The sequence below is a fragment of the Pelophylax lessonae genome (genome assembly GCF_965119305.1).
Source record: "Pelophylax lessonae genome assembly, chromosome: 8".
Classification (NCBI taxonomy): Eukaryota; Metazoa; Chordata; class Amphibia; order Anura; family Ranidae; genus Pelophylax; species Pelophylax lessonae.
Genome location: NC_138775.1, coordinates 231,689,975 through 231,702,146, shown reverse-complemented (window position 1 = coordinate 231,702,146; position 12,172 = coordinate 231,689,975). Strand labels below are relative to the sequence as shown.

Below are 12,172 nucleotides of genomic sequence, written 5' to 3'. Positions count from 1 at the left end.
TACTTGGTTGCAAAATTGGAAATGCACTTAAAGTAGAATCATCAGGCAAAACATTTTTTTTTTGTTATTTTGGAGGGATTTAACCCCTGTCAGGTTTTTTTCGTCATCTGTGTCCCATTGTGGACATTTCTCTTCACTTCCTGTCTTATAGCCAAACAGGAAGTGAGAGGAAATCCATGCAAATTAAGGTAATTTCTTGGGGACCCCCCATGTCACCAGAACTATTGTCCCCATTGGAAGTATTCCCCACTATTACTTTTCTGGGGACAGCCTAAAATTTATGATAATGGTAAACAAGACAAATAGAGAGGGTGAATCTCCTTAACAGGGGCACAGACAGCAATAAAAACTGACATGGGTTCTAATTCCTCTCCACTCTGTTCAAGATTTTTTAAAAACAATTGCCTTTAGTTATATCTTAACTCTTGTAAACTGTTATTATTTACAATAATAATAATAGAGTTACTACAGTTTTAACTTACTAAAATACAGACATGGATTTGCCCTTAAGCCTGCATTCACATTTAGTGTTTTGCAAACATGCACAAAATCACACCACACATATTCAGATTTCTCACATAGTTTTGCACCACATGCAAAGGGTAGCCCATTCATTGTATGTGCGCCAAAAAGCATAAAAGTCGCTAAGGCACCATTTTGAGCATCAAGCTTTGGGCATTTTTTAACTGTATGTTTAGCACATGCTTTTCAAGTGCAAAAAAAAAACATGTTTCAGCCATGTTTGAGGTGCCATTAACAATAAATTGCAGTGCAAGTGAGACACGCATTTCTTGTCTGTTTCATAATGAAATCATGCAATTTTGAGTGTTCTTATGAAACACTACGTGAAAATGCAGCCTAAAACTATAAGAAAGGTTTCTCACTTGTTTTGATATTAACACTACCCTGGGGCTGGCAGTTTATTCTATCATAAGTCTGTCCTCGAAATGTGGCACAAACACATTACAACAGCTTTTCTCATCCTTTTTATCCCACAGGAACTCTTCAAATAGTTTTCAAGTCCTAGGGAACTCCTGCTAAAACATATTTATTTATGGATCTTTGAGAAAAATACCACTTACATTGGTAGCCATTGTTAAGAAGGCTCCCCTACAATGGTGGTCAGAATTCCACCCATAAAGACAGCTGTTGTCATGTTGCTGGCTCTGCCATGGGGCATTTGCCCCAGAACTACGCAGGCACCATCAAACGGAAGGTTAATTAGTCATAGCTCAAGAAACCCCTGGAAACCTTTGAAGGAACCCCAGAGTTCCGCTGAAACCTGGTTGACAATGGCTGTGTTACAAGGACAAACTAAAGCCTCGTACACACGTACCGATCGGCCGTCTTTTGTCCAGGGTTGTCGTGTCTGTTGAAAACTGCAAAAGACTGCACACTAATTTTGTCGGCCAACAACAGCCGACTGCAGAAGTGATGTCATGTGATGGTTAACTTTCCTTGTCTTTTTTCTTTTCTGAGCATGCCCAGTCTTGCAAATCTGCTGTCTGTTGGCTGAAATCTGTATTGACTGGCGAACAATCGGCCGTTCTGGTGTTGGCCAACAAAAATTTTAATGCTTGCATGACAGATTCTGTTCGGCCGAAAATGCGCTGTCGGCTGTTGGAAGCATCATACTAACAAGCCTACAATCGGCCGATCGGTCGTCGGCCGAATATTTACGGCCGACAATAGGTACGTGTGTACGGGGCATTAGATAGAATAAACTGCCAGCCACAAAGATAGTGTTAGTATAAATGCTCCTCTGCAGAGCCCTGAAATCCCCTATATCTGGGTGCTGTGCCCCTATACCTTTTGATTGGTAAGGGAGGTTGCCCATTACATTAATAAATCACTCAAGAAGCAGAGAATTTGGAAAGTGCCAGGGCTTAGTGCCAACTTCCTAACTGAAGGTATTTATGTATTAGAGTACCCCAGGTTAAAGGGCTTTGTATACACCCTGGAAGAACACAGATACTATGATCAGGCACCCAGAATTGCTTGCTATTGGTTTCAAGTAACTAATTAAAAAGCTACCTTTTACCACAGTTATATTTACATTTTTGATCTAAGGTCACTGAATTTTCAGGACTCCTTGCCTTAAAATAATTTTCCATGCCTGGCTAAATCTGTGTCATGTGTAATAGGACTAAAGTAGAGCTTTTAAGGTCACTTACCCCTGATTTGTTCCCCACTCATTCCGTATGCAGAGATGTTTATGCACTGGATCCCTCATGTATCCTTCATGACAGAGACACTCTCCTAAAATGAGAAAAATAACCTGACTATCCTTTGGAAAAAGGTAAATTGTACAAGGTATAGTTATTGTACACTTGCCCCCTTTTGTTACTTGATTTCTCAGTCCCTCTAAACTGCGGGGTGGTACCAGTGATGCATTACATGCACAATGGGGTTCTAGGCAAAGTAACAGCTTTGGCCCACAAATCCCTTCAATAAACCTTGACAATGATGAAGTTAAACACAGATAAGCCATCCCATCTGCTCGGCCTGTACTGCCAGACAAATTGCCTGGAATTCACCCTTCTTTGTGAAGTGTCATGAAGGTTCAATGGCTAGACCAATTGTGCTATTGGATTACTGCAGGAACATGAACATTGGGTCCCTGGGCCTTCATCAGGCCCTAGACTCCTGCTTAGGGTGTCCTGTGGATGATCCTGCTTTGGCAGTTATGGAGCAGCAGGACAAAATTGTGTCATTGTATAGCAGAAATCAAGGACTAAGGAACAAGGAAACAGGAAATTCTGGCTCATTTGGTAAATCTCATCCTATTCAGTGAATAGAAGATATTTAGTTGGCTAAATATGTGCCTAGTGATTAGTTGGATCCATGAAGAATCATGCAATTTATACAATTCTCATTGTTTTAATTGACTGAAAGAATTGTATGATTCTCTATAAATTTGGTTTGACAAATCTGCTTGTGCATATTCAGCCAAATCAAAAATGGCCAAATTGAATGCTTGCCAAAATGGACCCTGACACAATTTAAAAAGTAAAAAAATATGTTGTAAATAATGTTGTACATGCAAAAATTTGAATTCTTATATGTCCTGCCACCATTTCCCCTGTTCTTTGCTCTGTTCAAAAGCTATCACTTTTATCATGGTTCTTCCCTTTGGCCCCTATGTATGTATACATATATTATGTATATATATATATATATATATATATATATATATATATATATATAATGTATACAGTTGGTTTGGGCTGCTCATTCACAAAAATTACGTATATATATATATACATATACGTATATATATGCATATATATATATATATATATATATATATATATATATATATATATATACATATATTTACATAAAAGGTACAGTAAAACTGCAGGAAAGGGCACTGGGGGGCAATGTAATGTGAATTTTTTTTATTTTGAATGGTATCAGTGTGTTTGGTGTGTTTTACATTTGAATTTGCCGCCGGTTCCACCCCCCGGCGGACGTCACGTCGCCGGAGACAGAAGCCGGGGCTCGCAGATGATCGGGAGGATATCTTCGCTGGATCCTGGAGAAAAGGTAAGTAAAACCTCTACCAGGATCCAGCGATCTTCCTAGCGGTACCCCGAGTGTGGCTCGGGGTTACCGCTTTTGGCTCTAAAATCTAACCCCGAGTCACGCTCGGGAATACCGCTAGGAAGGTTAAGGTTCAGATCCATTTTTTTTAAATTATTTTTCTCTCTATGATCCTACTGGGAGAGTCTTTATTTCCTAAACCTATAAGTACTTGTCACAGGGCAGGAAGGCATTGAGCGCAAAAAAAAAAAAAAAAAACACAGATAGAAGTTCTAACCCCACTCTACTATGCTTGTGTCTTTTTCCGTCTCTCCTATCGAGAGAGTTCCTATCACATCCTGTCCTTACAGGAAGAAAATCTCCCGAATAAGTATGAAGACAGCAATACACGACAGACAGCAATCCTGATGGAGGATCTAACATTTCCCTACTACAGAATATTAAAAAAAAAAAACAACAACAATCTTTGGTTGGAGTTTGGCTTTAATAAATAATAAATAATGAATAATGCTTTAATGACTGGATTTCATGATTTTGCATCATGCTACCAATACAAATTTCCCTGTAGGATGCTCAAGTGTCACTTTACACCGAATACCTTGCAATATTATCTGTGATGCAAATTAAATGGCAATGTACTAAAGAAATCAAGGCAAAACTGCAAATTGTAACAATCTCTGACAGATCACAAGCAGCTCACCACATTCATAGTAATTAAAAATGATTTTATACATTGTAAAAGAGCAGTATAATATACCATAAGAGTAAAAAGAATTAGCTTATAATTATTTTACCTGTATCAGGGTCACATAAGTGCTCACAGGGGTCCAGTATTCTCTTTGCACAAAGATCTAGTGCCCAAGGGCCACTAGAGTTCATCTGTGAGAAGAGCACCACCTGGGCAGGGTTTAACCAATCACTGGCATCCAACTGGCTTCCCTCCAGTAGGATAAAGCGGCTGCCTAATTAGGAAAGAAATGAAGGAGGTTAAATATATTAAATAAACTTTTTTCCATTTAGACTTATAAAAACATTCAACTTTTTTTTCCACAGGGGCACACTTTGAAGCAAATGTTATTTAAAGAATTGATCTTATACTTTCTTTTAGCTTATTTGTACATTAGTCCTAAATCTGGGCTAAACAAAGATCTACAAAAGACTACTGGTTTAGAAAAACTAAAACTTAGACAATGGGCTTTTTATTCAACTGTAATGGGATGGGGGTATAGATAGTACCAGGCAGTTTTGGATTTTGACAAACCAATCATAATACTAATCAAAGGATGGATCAAGTTAATAGTCATATTGAATTATTTCACCCTGCTGCTTTTGCTTCTCAAAAGTCAAGCCAGCCAATGTGGTGTCTGCCAATGATCTCCTCTCCCAATACCATAAACATATGCATGCAATCTTTTGCAGTTGAGCATGCATGTCTATACATGAATCTGTGAATCTGTGCAAATGAAGAAAAACTCATTTTAAGTGGTTTGACCAGGTCTGCAAATCTAACTGCACTGTAATGCACAGTCTATGAAAATCTTAAGTGCTACCCATAGATAGATTGAAAAGTTCCCTGCAAATTTGTTGTCAATCAAGGTCCAGGTCCATCACTTCTACTGCTCCCAACAGGATCTGAACACCCTCAACAATAAACCTGGCCATCTGGTGACAGAAAATAAATTTACTGCAGAATGGGCCAATAAAGTTAGAGTTGGTTGGATCCAGTTCACTTAACTTAAAATATTGTGTAAATGGCCAAATCAAAGTTAGCTGAGGATTAAAGTAACAAAATAGACAATTTTAAAAATAAACACAATTTATGCAACCCACTAACTAGTGTTTTGCTAACATAACATGCTTTCTCTCTTTCATAAGCAATCCCAGTGCCATCACATTTATAGTTTTGAGGATACTTACTGTTACTGTTTTTGTACTTACCATCGGCAATCAGATGTTCGGGCACATGAAGGGTTATCCTAACTATCAAAGGGCAGCTGATATGTGATGAGCAAACCAGACTGATAACACAACTGGTTATACTAAGGAGTGTTAGCGTCATCTTGTTCACAGGACTTCGGGGCGAACCAACTGTAAGCACAGAACACAATAATGGCAGTTAAATACAACTGAAAATAAAAGTATGGTCAGTTCACCATTATTTTTAATTTCACGTTTGCATAAGTGACACTTTTGGTTTCATGGGAAGTTGTACTTTTTAAAGTAACAGGTTTACTTTAGAGAAAGGAGGGAATGGGGCGCGCATTTACCGGCCACTCATATCCCCATCGCCCTTTAAAGCTAACATTGCCAGAGAAAAAGCTTGGTACTTCTGGTTTTGGAAAGTGTGTGCAACAGACACTGTTAGTCCTTAATGTCTCCTGATTGTAGAAGGTCAGTCCAGTATATGGAGCACTGTGCCTCTGGTAAGGCCGCTGACATGCAAACAGGTTAAACTCAACTAAGAGACCCAGGTAAGATCTACAAAGAACAAGTTTAATAAGAGCACCAAACCAATAGTCAAACAGTCCACATAAGCTAAACTTAGTACTCCAATTTCAAATATACACAAATTCCAAGCACTGATGAAGAGGCATGCCGGAGCCCCCCAATATACATTGGCTGTGTATGATCCCTTCAGTATGAATCAATCAAAGCTCATGTGAACTTTCTGATCATGGCTATGGTGCTCTGATTGGACTTGCTTCTTGCAGACCTCTGAGTTTAGATAAACATGTACAAGACTCTCTTGCCTACCTACAATGCAGCCCTTGGTTCCTCAGTTTCCTATCTTTAGACCTAATTATGTTTATAAGTAGCTGTATCCTTAGCTGGGTCAAAACTTATATAGTAATTCTGAGGGTGTTTTAGCTAGTGGGGAAGCACACTGATGATAAACCTATTACATTGCCCAGAATAAGCTAGTGATCTCAATATGTGGAAAAGAGATCCTGATTGTTATCTATTGTCATCCATTGCAAGGATGAAACAGATGCAACAGAAGACTATTGCAATATAAGTCCTCAGAATTAGACATGAAGAAATCTACTTTAAAGTGGAATATTGTGTTGTTTTCTGAAAAGTTTCCACATACTCTGTTTTTTTTTTTGTTTATCTGCCAGACTAAATAATGTCTGGTCACGTAAGTCTTGACCTTGTGCATGGTCTGCAGGGCAAGCTCCTGAGGCTAGTGGTAATGCTAATGCAAATAATACAAGCTGTGTAACCATAATGCTAAAAAGTGTATGCCGTAGAATGCCCCTGTATACAGCATTTGGTGTGAAATACATATAATGAGTTTGAGACAGATTTTTTTGTCCCCCCCCCCCCCCATTTTCATAGATATCAACTAACATCCAAAGCCCTCATTTGAGACAAATAGCAATCATTCATCTCTACTGTTTTCCCTCAGAGAAGTCAGTGACAAAGATGTTTTCCTAATCTTCCCAATGTATCTACATCAATATCCATGCATGCTCATACAAAAATAAATTGGAGCAGGTATGGCTACCCTAAAATGGATACTTAGTTATAAACATTGGTTTCCATTGGATCCTATTAAGCATTGGTTTCCTTGGATCCTAAATATTGCATCTTATTTTTTACCTTTGACCTGCAAATATTTATTTTTTTTTGTTTAGTGATTAGATTCTTTCTTCTGTCCTAAAGCACACTTTCTTTTTCGTTTTGGATAGCGTGGGAAAAGGTCAGAACCTTTGTCAAGTTTTTTATCTGTCTGCAAACTTTCCGAACAGATTTCTTTTCACTTCCTGTTCCCATGTCAGTGGGACAGGCAGTAATGAGAAATCTCAAAAACACTTATTCCATCTATCAGATTTTATTTTTGTTTGTTTCTTAAACCATGACTCCCTGCTGGACAGCCTCCAAAATTACAATCTTAACTGTGCCACTGCTGACATCTGAATTACTGTTACCAACTGACATTCAGCAGATGGCATCTTGCAATACAGACTATTTTTTTGCATTCTGTTTAAAGTAGAAATCCAGACTAAGGGTCCTTTCACACGGCCGCTCCGTGTGTCCGCAAATCATCCTTTTTTTTTGCGGATGATTTGCAGACATCAATGTAAGTGAAAGGCACTGCGGATGTCAGCGGAATACCATCCGCTGACATTCGATTTTCCTCCTTTCAGTTCTGTTCCGTTTTTACGAATGGAACAGAACCCCATTTTTCCATCCGTGTAAAAAATGGAAAGGAAGGAAAATCGGATGTCAGCGGTGTCATCCGCTGACATCCGCAGTGCCATATACTTACATTATGTCCGCATATCATCCGCAAACGGATGGGATGATATGCGGGCACACGGAGCGGATGACAGAAATGTCATCCGTTCCGTGGAAAAAAAAAAAAAAAAAGTCCCGCAGCGGACTTAAGCAGCGGAGCGGCCGTCTGAAAGGAGCCTAAAGAATAATACACAAACAATAAATAATATAATTATTGTAATTATAATAAATAATAATAAAGACCGGTCATAGCTGCTCCACCCTTCTGTAGTTTTCTGCAGGAAGCCTGAAGTGGGTAATCCTGCTGGGCTCCTCCCTTAGCTCTGATTTCTCATTACTACTTGTACAAGTTGAGATAATAGTTTAAAAAGGCATATGGTGCACACAAATGCCTTTATATCCAAAGTGGACTTTGAGGATTAGATTTACATTTCAATGTTACTATTTATTCAAATTTTCTATGGAGGAATATATTTTAATGAAAGTTCTTAACAACGGGATGGGAGAAAACTTTCTCACAGAATGTTACACTACATATAAATGTATTCAAGCCTCCAGGGTAGGAAGAAGGCTTTTATGTAGTACTAATGACGAAGAGTGAAAAGAGTTGAACATATAAGGCCTCAAAGTCAAAAGGCCTTACTAGAATCAAAAGTATGGTGCCCTGTTCGACAGCAATTGTCACACATTACTAAAGTCAGCTAACAAAGAAGCCAGTGCAAGCCCTCAAATATTCAAGCACCTAAATATCAAACTTGGGTGAACTGACCATTTAAAACATCTATTAAAAAATCAAATTTGAAAACTGACCTCTACTACGTCTTCGGCTCCGAGAAGGGTCCGTATAGAAAGTCAGCTGAGTGTCACTATCCATCTCTCCTCCGCATTCTCCTTCGGGGTTGAGAAAGGCCGAGCCTGCTGTAAGATATAATTCAATGTCTTTCGATAAGCAAAATTAAAATAGGGCATCGCAGGGAAGGAGGGTTGTGGGAGCAATGCAATAATCTGATGGAATATAAATAAACTCTTACAAACATATTCCACAACTCCAGGGGCCAACAAAAAATTGCAAAACGACATACTTTCAAAGCCTCTGGCACGCAGGAGATTAAAAGAAGTACAAAAGAATATGTCATGAAATCTCATGTAGCTGGTAGCATTTGTCTCTTCATTTTGTGTCTCCTATTGCATCTCTTTTCTAAATCGCTATCTGGAGCTGCTTTTCTCTTTTGCCCTTTGGCCTAGTAGATGACAGCCACTGGCTACCTGTTGAAATGTTACACATACTGATTCTTCTATTTAATTATATTCAATTCAAGGGCAACGGAAGGACAGCAGGCTACAACACTGACAATCGCAAAGCTGAATCGCTGCCTTGATGTTACAGTGAATTACCTATCCTCCTGAATAGTATAAAACATCTATTTCGTACATTATGTACTGTTATTGTTCTTGGGTAAAGGAACACATTGAAGGCTGTTTAATAATATGCTATTCTGCTTCCTAAAGAAGAAAAATATTCAACAAAACAAAGAACCATTCATGCTCATTTTAATGAACATTCATGGACAGCAGAGATGTATTTGCTTTCTTAAGACCAAAATGAAAGCAATGAAAGGTAGTGGCATTGCCAATAATAATAATTATGATTTTCCAGCAAAGAAAATTTAAACTGACACCATATTGCTTGCTATGGGCGGCAGCTCTTGTTTTTCAAGTGTTCCTGTTTTTATAATTGAACCCTAAACTTGTACAAAGCACTATTAGGGCAGTAAAAAAAAAAACAATGCAAAGGAAAAAAGGCTTTATTACCCAGGAAGACCACATGCCTGCTTTAATTTTCTAAATTGCACAAGAAAAATGTCAATCATATAGTATGATTGAATGCTACAGGGTGATACTTGTTTGTTAAAACCAGAATCAATAAAAAAAAAGAAAAAACGCCCCCAAGAAACTGTAAGCCACAGGAGTCAATATGAAGTTTCTTTAACATACACAAGGCAAATAATTCTGGATATTTATAGCTGTTCTCAGTTACAAAAGCTGGTTGTTACTATAGTTCCAGAATGAAAATTACATACATTTAGTTAAAGTGATACTTTTTAATATGTAATACTGCCCTGTTTCACAGCCCACACCACCAATTACCACTGTAATCCAAAACAACCACCTCTAGAATCCTCCAAAACTTTCAACCCTACATAGACACTGTTTTATGCAGTGACGTAAAACAGAGAGAAACAGGGTTTCTCATGATTCCACTATACCCCATAATGCTGTAGGATCTAGGGATCTAGGGAGAGCAGGTGATAGAGAATGTATTCTGAGACTATGAGGAAGTCAACACCTCAACCACCTAAGGCTCTAGGACAGGGGTCTTCAAACCTCCAGCTGTTCAGGAACTACAATTCCCATCATGCTTAGTCATGTCTCTGAATGTCAGAGTTTTACAATGCCTCATGGGATGTGTAGTTCTGCAACAGCTGGAGGGCCATAGTTTGAGGATCCCTGTTCTAGGAAGCCACAGGGTCAATTGTAAGAAGAACAATGGTCTCCCATAAAAAAATAAAATAAAATAAAAAATTAATAGAACAAAAAAGTGTTGCAGCTTCCTGTGATGGTGAGTCAACAATGCTACACTGCTCGTGAATTCAGAGCAGAGTCCCCACTCTCTTGTAGATTGTGGCTGCTTGCCCTACAGTGGAATGAAAACATGTTGCAGGAGGCTTGGCTATCAGATTGTCACTGCTGATTCACAAGTCTGTAGCTTGTCAATTAGCACCTGACCGCACCAAGTCTGAGTAGGTGAATGGGTATAAAATGATAAAGTGGAACTCCATGCACATATTAGAAAAACAATATTAATTAACTGATTCATTAATTTAACCACTTCTGGACCGGGAGATTTTCCTCCTTAATGACCAGGCCATTTTTTGCAATACGGCACTGCGTTACATTAACTGACAATTGCACGGTCATGCGACGTTGTACCCTAATAAAATGTTCTCTTTTTCCCTACAAATAGAGCTTTCTTTTGGTATTATTTGATCACCTGTGCGACTTTTATTTTTTTGCGCTATAAACAAAAAAATAGCGATAATTTTGAAAAAAAAAAAAACAATAGTTTTTACTTACTGCAACATAACATTCCAATTAAAAAAAAAAAGTAAAAAACAATTTTTTTCATCATTTTAGGCCACTATGCATTCTGCTAAATATTTTTGTTAAAAACAAAATTTTTAAATATTGATTGGTTTGCGCACAAGTTATAGCGTCTACAAACTATGGGATATATCTATGTAATTTTTTTTTTTTTACTAGTAATAGTGGTGATCAGCTGCAATATTGTGGCAGCCATTCGAACACTAACTGACACTTTTTTGGGAACCAGTGACACTTATACAGTGATCAGTGTTAAAAACGTGCACTGTCACTGCACTAATGACACTGGCTGGCAAGGGGTTAAACATCAGGAGCAATCAAAGAGTTAAATGTATGCCTAACCAGTGTTTGTGTACTGTGGGAGGTGTTTTTACTAGGGGAAAGCATGGATCCATGTCCCTGCTTTGCAGGAACACAGGATCAATGCCTTCCCTACTAACAGAACGGCAAACTGCCTTGTGTACATAGGCAGACTGTGATCTGCCTGTGTAACAAATGATCGGCGGGTGCTGGCAGAGATTGAGTCCACAGAATGCATGTGCTCCCACTGTGGAGACTCTTTAAAGGTAGAGTTAGGGACTGCAGATATCAGGGTGCCTTGTCGCGGCCTGCAGCTTACGCATATATTTGCAAATGTGTGCAACTAAACCCCTGTTTTTAACGCATACTGTTAGGGCTCTTTCACACGGGCGGTCCGATCAGATCCGACTGTCAGTTTTTTAGGCGGATCTGATCGGATCCTCCATGCAGCTCTATGGGGCAGCGGGTGTCAGCGGAGACACCTCCGCTGACACCCGCTGCCATCTGCATCCGATCCTGTGCTGAAATCTGGATGGATGGAAACCCTATTTTTCCATCCGTTCAGTAATCGGAGCGGAGCGGATCTGATGAGAGCGGACAAGCGGTCCGCTCTCCTCCGATCCCCCATAGAGGGCAGCGGGTGCTGAGACACCTCCCTCTCCGCTCTGCAAGCGGAGACGGAGCTGTTATCCGCCCGGCGGAGCTGTTATCCGGAGGCGGACCGTGTGAAAGAGCCCTTAGACAGGTTAATTTGGCTGGTTGCTGGCTGGTTGGTAAGTAGTGACTGGAAATCCCTTTGCTTCTTTGATCTGCGTTTGCCCTTCCAGTGCTCCTTACTATTAAGACCAGGTATAGGTGGGGGAGGTGACCACTTTTTGCAATATCGTATAACATTTATATTGGTCAGGCAACGCACTGACAC

General features: G+C 39.3%; 1 protein-coding gene across 2 annotated transcripts in view; it reads right to left on the bottom strand.

Annotated features, from left to right (window-relative positions):
• ASTN1 (astrotactin 1) overlaps window positions 1–12,172 on the bottom strand; it is an 808,141-nt gene that overhangs the window by 181,651 nt on the left and 614,318 nt on the right. The window contains exons 5-8 of one of the 2 annotated variants that reach the window (XM_082264783.1): window positions 8,599–8,706; window positions 5,485–5,634; window positions 4,341–4,508; window positions 2,175–2,259 (exon numbers count right to left, since the gene is read on the bottom strand). In XM_082264783.1, coding sequence (XP_082120909.1) covers window positions 2,175–2,259; window positions 4,341–4,508; window positions 5,485–5,634; window positions 8,599–8,706 — 511 coding nt within the window. The remainder of the gene's footprint in view (window positions 1–2,174; window positions 2,260–4,340; window positions 4,509–5,484; window positions 5,635–8,598; window positions 8,707–12,172) is intronic. The other variant, XM_082264784.1, reaches the window with a different exon arrangement.